Source organism: Canis lupus, chromosome 8 (genome assembly GCF_003254725.2).
Source record: "Canis lupus dingo isolate Sandy chromosome 8, ASM325472v2, whole genome shotgun sequence".
In the NCBI taxonomy this organism is placed as follows: Eukaryota; Metazoa; Chordata; class Mammalia; order Carnivora; family Canidae; genus Canis; species Canis lupus.
Genome location: NC_064250.1, coordinates 47,303,568 through 47,317,924, shown reverse-complemented (window position 1 = coordinate 47,317,924; position 14,357 = coordinate 47,303,568). Strand labels below are relative to the sequence as shown.

The 14,357-nt window shown below is 42.7% G+C and overlaps 1 protein-coding gene across 3 annotated transcripts; it reads right to left on the bottom strand.

Moving 5' to 3' along the window:
- Positions 1–1,524: 1,524 nt before the first annotated feature.
- Positions 1,525–14,345, bottom strand: COQ6 (coenzyme Q6, monooxygenase). 3 transcript variants are annotated; one of them, XM_025443161.3, is made up of 12 exons: positions 14,117–14,344; positions 12,725–12,859; positions 11,026–11,084; positions 10,441–10,564; positions 7,242–7,372; positions 6,487–6,594; positions 6,333–6,395; positions 5,848–5,955; positions 3,108–3,310; positions 2,915–3,030; positions 2,587–2,753; positions 1,525–1,636 (listed from the first exon to the last, which is right to left on the bottom strand). In XM_025443161.3, exons 1-12 carry the CDS (start codon positions 14,280–14,282, stop codon positions 1,607–1,609), a joined length of 1,410 nt encoding a protein of 469 aa, XP_025298946.1. In that variant the 5' UTR covers positions 14,283–14,344; the 3' UTR covers positions 1,525–1,606. The 3 variants fall into 3 exon arrangements, with proteins under 3 accessions (XP_025298946.1, XP_048969663.1, XP_025298947.1); XM_049113706.1 differs by lacking the exon at positions 14,117–14,344 and adding an exon at positions 13,799–13,823; XM_025443162.3 differs by lacking the exon at positions 12,725–12,859 and having other exon boundaries at positions 14,117–14,345.
- Positions 14,346–14,357: the final 12 nt, after the last annotated feature.

Genomic DNA, 14,357 nt, shown 5'->3' with positions numbered 1-14,357 from the left:
TATGTAATTGTTCACAATAGTCTCTTAGGATCCTTTGTATTTCTGTGGTATCAGTTGGAACTACTTTTTATTTCTGATTTTGAGTCTGCTCTTATTTTTTCTTGGTTAGTCTGCTAAGGGTTTATAGATTTTATCTTTTTTAAAGAACCAGCTTAGTTTCATTAATCTTTTTTACTGTCTTTTGTCTCTCTTTCTGCTCTAATCTATCTTCTATAATTTGGGGCTTTGTTCTTTTTCTAGAGAGTTCCTTTAGGTATAAAGTTACATGATCAGTCTGAAATTTTTGTTTCTTTAAGTAGGCATGTATTGCTGTGAACTTCCCTCTTAGAACTGCTTTTGCTACATCCCATATATTTTTGTATGCCATATTTCAGTTTTCATTTGTCTCTAGGTACTTTATTTCTTTGAGTTGATGACACATTCATTCTTCAGTAGCACGGTATTTAATCTCACATTTGTGGTTGAGTTTCATGTTATTGTGATTTAATTGCATACCAAAGATGCTTGATAGGGTGTCCACTGTCTTTAATTTATTGAAACTTGTTTTTTTGGCTATGATTTGTTTTAGAGAATGTTATTTGTACACTTGAGAAGAGTATGTATGTATTCTGCTTTTAGATGGAATGTTCTGAATATGTCTGTTAAGTCTATGTGGTCTTAAGTCCAGTGTTTCTGGTTTTTTTTTTTTTCGTCTGAATGATCTATCCATTGATGAGTGGAATATTAAAGTTTCCTGTTACTGTATTGCTTTCAGTATCTCTTTTTAGGTCTGTTAGTATTTGCTTTATATACTTTGGTGCTCCTATGTTGAGTGCTTATATGTTATACCTTCTTGCTGGATTGACTCCTTTATGTAATGCCCTTTTCTTTAATTATTAGTCTTTAAGGTCTGACTGGAGTATAGCTAATCCAGCTTTCTTTTCATTTCTATGGAATATCTTTTTCTATCCCTTCCAATTTCAGTCTGGGTATGTCCTTCTGAAGTGTCTCTTGTAGACAGTAGTAGGTAGATGTGTGTTGTTTTTTATCCACTCTGTTTTGGTTGACAAATTTGGTCCATTTCCATTTAATTATTGGTAAGCATATACTTACTGCCATTTTGTTGTTTTCTGCCTGTTTATGTAGTTCTGTTCTTCTCTATCCTTGTGGTTTGATGGCTTTCTTTACTGTTATGTTTAAATTCATTTCTCATTTTCTTTTGTGTATTTACTATATTTTTCTCTTGTGGTTACCATGAGGTTCACATAAAATATGCTATGTAAATATCAGTCTGTTTCACATTGATAGCAACTTCAGAAATCTTCTTTTATAAATCTTCTGTAAATCCTCTCCCAAAAATGAACAAGACAGCACCTTAGTAATTTTTCTTTAGAAATAAAAAGTCTTTTCAACCAAATCATAATAATCTTCCTTTGGGATTTTCTGTTAGCTTGATTGATTTGCCCTCCTCACAGTAAATTATCTATCACTCATTATTTGGGCTCCACAGGCCCATTAAGCAGAATAGAAAAAGATACTAGAGAATTCTAATGTAAAGTAAATTTATTAAATCTTGAAAATAAAAGATGTTTATTTTTCTTCAACATCATGTTCAGAAGAGGAGCATTCATTTGCTTGCAAAGGCCATAATCTGTTCCTGGAGAAAAATGAAATAAAGTGAGTGATACTCTGCACTGTAAAGTGTAAGGGTAAATGAAGAAAACATTTTAAAATAAAATATCCGGGGGTGCCTGACTGGCTCAATTGGTTAAGCATCCAACTCTTGATCTGAGCTTAGGTCTTTTTTTTTTTTTTAATTTTTTTTTTTTTTTTAATTTTTATTTATTTATGATAGTCACAGAGAGAGAGAGAGAGAGGCAGAGACATAGGCAGAGGGAGAAGCAGGCTCCATGCACCGGGAGCCTGATGTGGGATTCGATCCCGGGTCTCCAGGATCGCGCCCTGGGCCAAAGGCAGGCGCCAAACCGCTGCGCCACCCAGGGATCCCTGAGCTTAGGTCTTAATCTCAGGGCTGAGTTCAAGCCCCACACTGGGCTCAATGCTGGGAGCGGAGCCTATTTAAAATAAAATATCCAAAGTGATTAAAGCAAAAACTTATTAGCAGAAGTCCCAGATAGATGCTCAAGAGTCCCTCAAAAAGTGTCTTTGAATGGAAGTTTCTCAGGAAAGAAGCTGGCCAAGCAGTCCAAAACATATCCCCCTTCCTCCCTCCAGGATTTCATTTATTTGGTGTGTGTGGGAGGGGGACGACAAGCAGACTCTGCACTGAGTGCAGCACCCAATGCAAGGCTCGATCTCATGACCCCAAGATCATGACCTGAGCCAAAATCAAGAGTTGGACGCTTAACCAACTGAGCCTCCCAAGCATCTTTATCTTTAAAAGTTCTTACTCACTACTTTAAGTCCTTAGATGTGGACTCTAGCACCCACAAGCCCAGCAAAGACTTTTTTGCTCATAATCAGTGGGGGAGGTATTCAGAAAAAGATAATTTTACAGCCAAGAAAATTAATTCAGAGAAATTAAGAGTCATTGGCAAAATCAATCCTCAGTGAGCAAGACTTTTGGGAGAACCATGAGCACCTTACTTTGAGTGGAGATACTGCGTTTGTGGCCTGCAAGCCCCATGTCCTGAGCAGCACAAGTGGAGTGGCACTGGTGGAATAGAGCCTTTTTAGTAGGTCAGTAGCAGCCAGAAGAGCAGTGTTGTGACGCTGTCTATCTGTTTCATAACCTGTGAGGTGGCTCATAGAGCCTGGAGGAAAGAGGAAAGGTATTTCTTATAGTGAAGGTGTTTCCTAGCAAACCAGACACATTTATGTCTACCACATCTGGCTATAGAGGGGGCATTTTGGGGTCCCAACCTTCCCTAACTTCATGACCTCTGATACTTCTCTGAGGTACCTGAATCCTTACCTAAGTCCTTCCCATTGAAGGCTGCAGCACTGAGGTGATGGACTAAGCTGGAGACATCCCCAAAGCCCATGTTGACACCTTGTCCTGCAAGTGGGTGGACTCTGTGGGCCGCATCCCTAAAAAGAAAGCAGAGTTCAGGTGTGGCCTCCTGCAGCAGAGTGAGAAGAGCAGCCTTGCTTTGCTGTCATCTTACCCAATGAGTGCCAGCCGTGGCCGGACGTACTCAGCAGCATGTCCTAACCCAAGTGGAAATAGCACTCGGCTTTTGGCGTCCACTCTGGCTACACTTGGTGGCAGCTGGCGAGCTGAGACCTTAGTAGGCTTCAGAAAAGCAACAGCATATTGCAGCATGGCACCAGCCGAGTCGATGAAGTCTGTGTGGTTAGCATCACTCCACTGAGTAGCATCAGCCACAAATGGTGAAAAGTCATCAGTGAATAACAGGGAATTAAATCAGCAAGAAAACCCATTTTATATCTAAAACCAAGTGTTAATAGTACCTAACCTGCCTAAAATGATCTAACCACAGGTGACAAGCCTGTGGTTAAATAAATGCAAAACACAACTTCTTATCCTTCTCCACAGCTTTTAGGATCAAGCCAAACCATTCATGAACTGCCCCTGCCTACCTCTGAAGCCTTTCACTTCACCTTAACCCCCTCAAAAAACATACGGCAGCCACAGGGTAGCTCATTCTACCACATCCTCTTACCCCTGGCACTCCCCCTTCTACATAGAATGTTCTTCTAATCCACCAGGATAATCCCTCAGAGCATCCAGAAGCTATGAACCTCCCTCCAAATCCTCCCCTGTGCTTCCGTGAACATCCTATGAATGCTTTTACCAATTGTTTAAATAGCTTTCTCCCACACTTGACTGTGAGCTTCCTGAAAGCAAGGTCTAGGTCTCATTTGTCGGTCTCCAGTCTCTTCTACACAGAAGGCACATATAGTCGTTGCTAAATGAATGTACTGCAAAAGCCTGTGGCAGGAAGACCTGCTAAATGACCAGAGGTGCAGCATTCACCATTTACCCTGGAAGCCACTTCAGTGTGTACGGTTCCTTTTACTCTTGCTGCTACTCCAGAGCAGTGACGCCGAAGTTCCTCAACTACCATGTAGGCACTATTAAGTGGTAGAGCTCGGTGGTTAAAACCACAGGCTCAGGGCACCTAGTGGTTCAGTCAGGTAACCATCTGCCTTCGGCTCAGGTCATGATCCAAGGATCCTGGAATGGAGCCACACGTTGGGCTCCCTGCTCAGCAAAGGAGTCTGCTTCTCCCTCTCCTGCTCATATGCTCTCTCTCAAATAAATAAAATCTGGGCAGCTCCGGTGGCTCAGCAGTTTAGCACTGCCTTCATCCCAGGACGTGATCCTGGAGATCCGGGATCAAGTCCCACGTCGGGCTCCTTGCATGGAGCCTACTTCTCCCTCTGCCTGTGTCTCTGCCTCTCCCTCTCTCTGTGTCTCTCATAAATTAAAACAAAATCAAATAAATAAATAAATTCATTTATTCTTTTAAAAAACAAAAACAGGGCAGCCCGGGTGGCTCAGCGGTTTAGCGCTGCCTTTGGCCCAGGGTGTGATCCTGGAAACCTGGGATGGAGTCCCGCATCGGGCTCCCTGCATGGAGCCTGCTTCTCCCTCTGCCTGTGTCTCTGCCTCTCTCTCTCTCTTTCATGAATAAATAAATAAAATCTTTAAAACAAAAACCACCACAGGCTCAAGGGTCAGCCTCACTTCCAAACCTGGCTATACCACTAGCTCTATCACCTTGAGCAAGTAACAGAACTCTAAAAAAGTATGATAACAGTACCCTCCTCAATGGTTTGCATTATATACAAACAGGTAAAACTTTTCACCTGTATATGGCAAACCATAAACTCAGTAAATGTTACTGATTTACTACTAGTGAACTTAGAGAAATGTAGTGTTTAAGTTCCAAAATTACTGGTGCAAAAAAACCAAAAAAAAACCAAAAAAAACAAAAAAACAAAATTACTGGTGCCAATATATATATATATTTTTTAAGATTTTAAGATCAATCCCAGGACCCCGGGATCATGCTCTGGGCTGAAGGCAGGCACTAAACCGCTGAGCCACCCAGGGATCCCCAGGTGCCAATATTATTAAAGGCTGTGTCTATTCCAGAATAATCATTACCATTTCTTGACCACCTATAATGTACTAGGTATGCTCCAAACGTCTTATATCAATTCTGTCCTTTTATTTTATTTTTTATTTTTTTAAAGATTTATTTATTTATTCATTCAGAGAGAGCGTGATAGAGGCAGAGACACAGGCAGAGGGAGAAGCAGGCTCCATGCAGGAAGCCCGATGTGGGACTCGATCCTGGGTCTCCAGGATCACACCCCGGGCTGCAGGCGGCGCTAAACCGCTGCGCCACGGGGCTGCCCAATTCTGTCATTTTAAAAGTCTTTAAACTTTTATTATTATTAAACCTGGAGAGGCTTGTGATAGACTTCCATTTTCTAGGAGATTAACAGGAAGAACCAGTACTGAACTCATGTCTATCTATAGAACTTTCTCTTAAGCTCCCTGCTAAAACGTGCTCAGCTCCTCTCAGAACATTTTTAATGAATCAGGCTTCAAAGGTTCAGGTACTTCGAACCTAGTATAGCTATTCAAAATTAGCCAGGTATTAATAGCTTCAAAAAAAAAAGTCAATGCTAACTACTGCCCAGGCAGCTGTTTCAGTCAGCAAAACAGCAGCCCACAAACCCTCAAACAAGCACAGAAATTATTCATTTCCATTGTCTGCATTTCCCTGAATGCCCTTCCCTCCATGTAACCCAGACCAAGTCCTATAGTTAGAAAGGGGCAGCTGATCTGTTATTCCTTTTTCCTTCATCAAAACCACCTATCTGTATCTACCCTACAACACATAATCAGCTAGACAAGTTCATACTCACAAAGGCAGAGTTAATGGCATCCACAAACTTTTCTTCATCCATGCTGACGAGCTCTGCTGCATGTTCATGGGATGTGGACCAAACCAAGGAACTCAAAGTGTCTGAGAGCTGTGTCAAAAGAACATCAATACTGGGGCACCCAGGTGGCAGAGTCAGTTAAGATTTCAGCTCGGGTCATGATCTCAGGATCATGAGATCAAGCCCCACATGGGGCTTCATGCTCAGCAGGAAGTCTGCTTGAGATTCTCTCCCTCTGCCCCTCCCTCCACTTGCACACTCTCTCTGAAATAAATCTCAAAAAAACCCCAGAACAAAATATCAGTACTAAGGGCAAGGCTTCTGTTCTTGGGAGCTCTCAAGCACAAAGAATTAAGGGAAAACAAAATTAGCCTGGGCATATTCCCTAGAAACCAGAAAAACGTTGAGAGGAAGTGAAGCTCTAAAAAGAAGAAGTCTGGACATGTTTAGCCAGAAGGACTTCTTACCGGGAGCAGAGCAATGGGCCCAGAGGGAAGAAATCTCTGCCAAGCTACATTGTTTTCTGTGGCCTACAATAGAGAAAGGAAGAGTTCTCATGAAAAGAACTCAGTACCCACTGAACACGAGCATGGTCCCCAGATGGTGGGCTCAGGATCTTACCTCCGATAAATGCAGAGTGGCCACAACTGCAGACTGATCATAGTTCCAGCTGACATTCTGAATCCCAGCAGCCTGCCGCACTCCTGAGTTGTGACCATCTGCACCAACCTGCATGGAAACAAGAGTCTGTTAAGTCTTATAACTTAATACATGGAACTGTTCCAGTTTTTCTCTGCCTTCGTTAGTTTTCTCTAGTTCCAATTGTTCACAAGCTCATCTGTGGCAGGCAACTTTATATCATAGCCACTTCACTCGCAGCTCTTGGAAGGGGTAGCCTCACATAGGTGACCCCAATGTCAGCTAAAGGGGCCAGCCATAGGTTAACTTGGCCAAATCTACTGACATCTGAACTAGAAATTAATAAGGCAGGTACTGGGGCTGAAGAGTCCTGATGGAAAGTTATGAATGGCTGCCACGTAAAAGGGGAAGGTGGTGAGCAGAGAAAGAGATGTGAGAAATGCAAGGAGACAAAGTGACTACAGGACTCCTATGAGGAAAAGAAAAACCTCAACTTCTGTTCCTGTCCCCAACAGGCCAAGTTTCTTTTATTTTAACACCTAAGGTGGTCCAGGAGGTTGCTTCCTATATGGGAATAACAAGACCACCATAACCAGAGTTGGCCTAAATGGGTACTCATCCTTATAACCAAAAGCTTTGCCAAAAATTATAGCTTAGATCTAAAACTAAAAGGCCCTAGAGTCTAGGATAAGCTATGGATATGCAAGACCCCTGGCAAAATAAGAATTTTCAACTACCAACAATTTAGTCTGGAGGGTGCTGCCATCACCTAGGGTAATATGAACCCAAGGGCTGGAGTCTGCCATGGTAAATGGATAAGGCCAGGTATAGCCGACTGCTTTGCTCCTGTAGAGAACCGTCACACGGTCTAGGAGGTCAGAAGAGAGAAAACAAAACATTAGAAAGGCAGCCCACACAGGCTGAGGAAAAAGCCGTAACTAAATCTAAAGTGAGCTCTCAGGACAGCGGTCTCTTATCATTTACTCCTAAACAAGGAAAGTAAGATCTAAAAAATAACTACTATAATTAATGCTATAGTCTGAGAGCTGATACATGACAGAGCTACAGGGATGAGTCAGTGTCAAAAAAAAAAATTTCAGGGGATCCCTGGGTGGCGCAGCGGTTTAGCGCCTGCCTTTGGCCCAGGGCGCGATCCTGGAGACCCGGGATCGAATCCCACGTCAGGCTCCCGGTGCATGGAGCCTGCTTCTCCCTCTGCCTGTGTCTCTGCCTCTCTCTCTCTCTCTCTCTCTCTCTGACTATCATAAATAAATTTTAAAAAATTAAAAAAAAAAATTCAGCTCTCACTGAATTACCAGCCTGCACCAGGGATTCTTCTCATCTCCACACTCCTGCTCTTCTAGTTTCACTCTGTGCCTAGGTGACTCCACGTGCATTCAGAATCAATAGGGTGGGAATCCCATAAGATTTTTTTTTTTTTAATTTTTATTTATTTATGATAGTCACAGAGAGAGAGAGAGAGGCAGAGACATAGGCAGAGGGAGAAGCAGGCTCCATGCACCGGGAACCCGACGTGGGATTCGATCCCGGGTCTCCAGGATCGCGCCCTGGGCCAAAGGCAGGCGCCAAACCGCTGCGCCACCCAGGGATCCCCCATAAGATTTTTATTGCCACTGGAAATCATTTTACTTTTCTGATCATTAAAATGATATGCCAAAAAAAAAATACAACAACAATATGCCTATAAAGTCTAAACAACAAAGATTTAAAAGGGATGGAAAAATCACCCTTTATCATATCAATCACCCTTCAGAGGCAACTGTTGAAGCTTTTCCATACAGCTTTGCAGATATTTCCTATGCGTATAGATGTATGTGCACACGTAAGATACGACGCATGTTTTTTTCCCCAATGTGTTATGGGACATGTTTCTAAGTGGCTACATTATCTTTAAAAGTTGCACATAAGGGATCCCTGGGTGGCTCAGCAGTTTAGCGTCTGCCTTCAGCCCAGGGCGTGATCCTGGAGACCTGGGATCCAGTCCCATGTCAGGCTTCCTGCAATGGAGCCTGCTTCTCCCTCTGCCTGTGTCTCTGCCTCCCTCTCTCTCTGTCTCTCATGATATACATAAAATCTTAAAAAAAAAAAAAAAAAAAAAAAAAAAAAAGGTGCACATAATTGGGGTGTTTGGCTGGCCCAGTCGGTAGAGCACGGGACTCCTGATCTCAGGGTTATAAGTTTGGGCCCCACACTGGATATAGAGATTACTTTAAAAAAATAAGATCTTTGAGGAAAAAAAAAGTTGCACATAAGTTCATTACATGGATAAATTACTATCCCGTATCAGAAGGCATTTAAATTCCTTCCAATTTTTCTCTCACTAGAACCCTCAGATATTTGCAAATCATATATCTGAAAAGGAATTAATATTCAGAAAAAAGAACTCTTCGAACTCAAAAAGAAAAAGATGATTTAGTTTTTAAATGGGCAAAAGATTCTGAATAGTCATTTCCCCAAATGGCCAATAAGCACAGGAAAAGAAGGGAAATACAATCAAATACCATGAGATACCATTTCAGTCACTAGGATGGCTTCAATAAAAAATGAAAAGGAGGGACGCCCGGGTGGCTCAGTGGTTGAACATCTGCCTTTGGCTCAGGGTGTGATCTTGGAGTCCTGGAATCGAGTCCCACATCAGGCTTCCGGCATGGAGCCGGCTTCTCCCTCTGCCTCTCTCTGTCTCTCATGAATAAATAAATAAAATATTAAAAAAAAAAAGGAAAAGGAAAAATAAATGTTGGCAAAGATATGGAGAAATTGGAACCCTTATATATTATTGGAGAGAAAGTGAAATGGTGTAACCTCTTTGAAAAAATTCAGTTTCTAAAAATGTTAAACATAGAATATAGAACCCAGCAAGTTACTCCTTAACTATCCACTCAGAAGAAAAGAAACCTTATTTCCCCACAAAAATATGTACACAGGTGTTCACAGCATTATTCACAATCGCCAAAAAGTGGGGGACAATCCAAATGTCCATCAACGAATGAATGGGTAAACAAAATGTAGGGTATCCACACAAATCCATACTATTTGGCAATAAAAAAAGAATGGATTAGGGCAGCCCAGGTGGCTCAGCGGTTTAGCGCCGCCTTCAGTCCAGGGCCTGATCCTGCAGACCCAGGATCGAGTCCCACATCGGGCTCCCTGTGTTTAGCCTGCTTCTCCCTCTGCCTTTGTCTCTGCCTCTCTCTCTGTCTCTCATGAATAAGTAAATAAAATCTTTAAAAAAAAAAACAACAACAACAATGGATTACTAATAACAGGCTGCAACATGAATGAATCTCAAAGATATATTCAGTGAGAGAAGTGGATACAAAAGATTATATGTGATTCGATCTGTATGAAATGTGCAGAACAGGCAAATCCTAAGAGACTCAAAATAGATCAGTGGTGCCAGGGGTTGGGGTAGGAATGGGGAATGGCTGTAAATGGACATGAGATTTCTTTTTGAGGTGACAGAAATGTTCTAAAATGATATTGTGACAGTGGCAGAGCTAAGTACGTTAAAAAATCACTGAATTGTACACTTAAAATGGCTGAATTTTATGGAATATAAATTATATCTGGGGACGCCTGGATGGCTCAGCAGTTAAGTGTCTGCCTTTGGCTCAGGTCGTGATCCTGGAGTCCGAGGATTGAGTCTCACATTGGGATCCCTGCGTGGAGCCTGCTTCTTTCTCTATGTCTCTGCTTCTCTCTTTCTGTGTCTCTCATGAATAAATAAAATCTTTTAAAAAATTATATCTGAATAAAACTTAGAAAAAAAAAAACCTAAGATATCCATCAGAGGGTTTTTTTATGGGGATATTCAGTCTCTGTAAAAGGGATTCTGTTTTTCAGTAAGTCCTAGAAAAATTCCAAAGCACTTCACCCTCCAGAGTAAAAGGAAAGTGTAAGAAGTGGGTGCCTCACCTGATGCCGCCTCCAGCTGCTTAGTGAGAGCACGCATTATGACATCATTCTCCACTATGTAACCCATGTCATCCAGATTATCCTTATCGAACATTATCAGAGCCTCTGAGCAGGCATCCCACACCTGGAAACAAAAAGGGCCAAGTCTGTATCACAACCCAAGGAAGAGAAAATGTATTGCTCCAATCAAACACAGTACTGCTCCCCAAGTGAGAGAAACCTAATTCACAGTGTCAGTTCCTTTGGTAGGAGATAGAAGGTGTGGAGAAAATTCTCTTGAGAATGAGCCCCACCCCCCCCACCGGGCTCAGCAGTTGAGTGTCTGCCTTCAGCCCAGGATGTGACCTCGGGTCCTGGGATCGAGTCCTGCATCAGGCTCCCTGCAGGGAGCCTGTTTCTCCCTCTGCCTATGTCTCTACTTCTCTCTCTGTGTCTCTCATGAACAAAATCTGAAAAAAAAAAAAAGAATGCTTCCCCCCACTTCCTTAGACTGGGAACTTCCCACTTTCCCACAGAAAATATGGATTCCAAGACATGGACAATATGAATGACCAAGACATCTTGCCAAAAGTGAAAAGGAGGCACCTGCATTCGCCGAAAGGCTCTGTATCTCATGTTGCAGATGTGGTCCCAGGCACCAAAACCTACAAAAGAAAGGATCTACATATAGGCCAGAGCAGCCTCACGGGACCGCATCTCTCCTGGGCTTTCCTTTTCTCTCCCAATCTTTGAAGTAAGACATTGTTTTCAGTGTTCTCCAATGACAGAAACATGCTCTCCATTTCATCCTGTTTAATGCTAGGGGTTAAGCTACTCTGTTCCCTGATTCAGGTTATATAGCATGAAAAAAGACGCAGCTTTCATAATCAAAAAGCCCAATCTGGGGTTGCCTGGGTCACACAGTTAAGCATCCAATTCTTGGGTTTCAGCTCAGGTTGTGATCTCAGGGTTGTGAGATCAAGCCTGGTGTTGGGCTCTGTGCTCAGTGGGGAATCTGCTTGAGATTCTCTCTGCCCCTTCTCACAAATATTTAAACCAAATCACATTAAAGTTAGGGAAAATAAAAAAGGAAACCAAACCCGTTATTATTTTTCATCATCCTATAGAAGTTATAGACGCTCTGGATAAAAACTATTTTTGGAAAAAAAAAAAAAAAAAAAAAACTATTTTTAGGGGGGGGTGCCTGACTGGCTCAGTTGGAAGGGTATAGCAACTGTGGTCTTGGGGTCATGAGTTTGAGCCCCACAAGGGGTGTAGAGAGTACTTAAAAATAAAATCTTTAAAAAGAAAAAAAGGTAGTCTTTTAACTCTTTTTAAAACCCCATAGCACTAAACAGATTCATTCAGTGCGGTCATATTTATCGCACACCTACTATGTATCAGACAGTTCTAGGTACTGATCATAAAGTATGGAACCAAACAAAGTTCCAGCCTATCTCCACCTAAAATTCTGGGAGAGATAGTAAAAAAATGAATACAGAATACATTGTCAGGTAGTAGTAAGTGTTATAAAGAAAAATAGGGCAGTCTGGGTGGCTCAGCAGTTTAGCGACACCTTTGGCCCAGGGCCTGATCCTGGACACCTGGGATCGAGTCCCACGTCGGGCTCCCTGTGAGGAGCCTGCTTGTATCTGCCTCTCTCTCTCTGCGTGTGTCTCTTATGAATAAATAAAATCTTGAAAGAAAGAAAGAGAGAAAGAGAGAGAGAGAGAGAGAGAGAGAGAGAGAGAGAAAGAAAGAAAGAAAGAAAGAGCAGTATAAGGGGCTAAAGAATGATGGAAGAGTCTAATTTTTGACAGGGTAGTTCTGGATAGGATAGCCTGGGGGAAAAAAAAAGGATAGCCTGGGGGAATAACATTTGGCAGAGACCTAAAGACAGTTTTCTAATGGGTTCCATATGCACACATTGATCTACACTCCAAAAGCATTTGGCATGTGAACTCCCTAGGTCCAAGAGGGCTGACTCTGGGAATAAAGAGGGTGCTCCTACTAGAAGTGAATGGCCATAATTAGTTCATATAGTTTCAATTCCATCAATTCATAATGACCCAACATCACAAACGAAGTCTGCATGATGAGCCCGCATGTCCCAAGGAGGTCTTCCTCAGACTGGAAGATGACAATTTAATCGTGTCAGGGGTCCTCATCTTCAAGGATGCACTAGATTACCAACCCCTCCTCCCCATCCTCAGGCCCCTCCTCAGCAGATGCTCTAGGACTGCCCGATGGGACACACTGAAAGCCAAGAGAGACAAGAGTCTGGTTCTATGAAAGATCTACTCACTACTGAGAAGGGTTGCAGAGCCAGGGGAAATGGAACTGACTCTGTTGCTGTAAGTTTCTGGCAACTTCTCCCATACTTTCTTTGGACCTGCTTCTAGCAACAGGATTTTCTTGTCATGAAAGTGAATATTGTATCCTAAAAATAAATAAATAAATAAATAAATAAATAAATAAATAAATAAATAAATAAATAAATAAATAAATAAAAATTAAAAAAAATTCAACATTTTATATCATATTGGGAAAAATCAGAATTTCTTCCCTTTCTCATTTCCAAGAAAAGTGACAGATTAATTCTTTAGCCATTAGGATAGAAACTTCTCACAGAGCACACAAAATCCTAAGCAGTAACATATCCCACCATTTCAGCCATGTGAACCGCTCTGCCCATGACCATAAGGTATCTCTTAACTGTCCAAAACCTGCTATGTACAAAGAAGCAAATAATGGCAAAACTCACAATGAGCCAGTAGAATTCCCTTTGGAAAGGAAGAATCAAATATTTAGACCCCAGATATTTCTAATCTTTAAACTATTAAGTCACTAAAATTACAAATCCTGTTCAGCAGAAAAATGGAATATTTTTTTTTTAATTTTTATTTATTTATGATAGTCACACAGAGAGAGAGAGGCAGAGACATAGGCAGAGGGAGAAGCAGGCTCCATGCACCGGGAGCCCGATGTGGGATTCGATCCCGGGTCTCCAGGACTGCGCCCTGGGCCAAAGGCAGGCGCTAAACCGCTGCGCCACCTAGGGATCCCCAGAAAAATGGAATATTTAATAAGCAAGACTCATTGTGGCCTCAAGATTAAATAAAGAATTAGTTTGTAAAAAGTACTGGCACATGCTAGAACTTGGATGAACCTTTAAAACATTAAGCAGAGTCCAAGTATATGGAAATGGGGAAAAAGCAAATCTAAAGAGACAAAAAGTTCACGAGTGGTTGCCTAGGGCTGAGGAGCTCTGGGGGGAAATGGGCAGGGACTGCTAATTTGTTCCTGTTTCTTTTAGAAGCTGATAAAAATGTTCTAAAAGTTTATGGTGGTGGTATGGATGTACAACCTGTAAACATACCAAAAACCATTAAACTGTACGCCTTAAATGGGTGAACCTTATGGTATGCTCAAAAGCTATTTTTAAGAAGAAAACGCCTAGCCCGATACAATGCCTGATTCCTTCCAACTGTGCCCATTCCTAAAGAACAATGGGCGGGATTTAGGATGACTCCTAAGGACCCTCCCACTTTTGACCCTTCGGAACCCGGAAGGACCGAACGCTCGCCTGGGGCTCCTCTGGGCGGGGGAAAGACCCGAGGGGCTCAGGGCTCCCGGCGTCCTCACAGGTCCCCCACGGCCCCGCTCCCCGCCACTGCCTGCCGGGAGATGCTCTTACCCAAGGCACAGGCCATGGCGGCGCCCACCAGGCCCCCGCCCGACACCACCACATCGTACACGGCGTCTGCTCTGGCGCCCGACCACCTCCGGCAGGAGAGCAGTGGGCCTGGCCCAGCAGCTGCAAGCGGAGCCCTCCACCGGCTCACAGCCAGCCGGGCCGCCATGGTGCGGACCCGCAACCTACTCGGCGCACCTTTAAGCCCGCCTCTTCCGGCACTTCCGGAGCAGAGCTCTCCAAT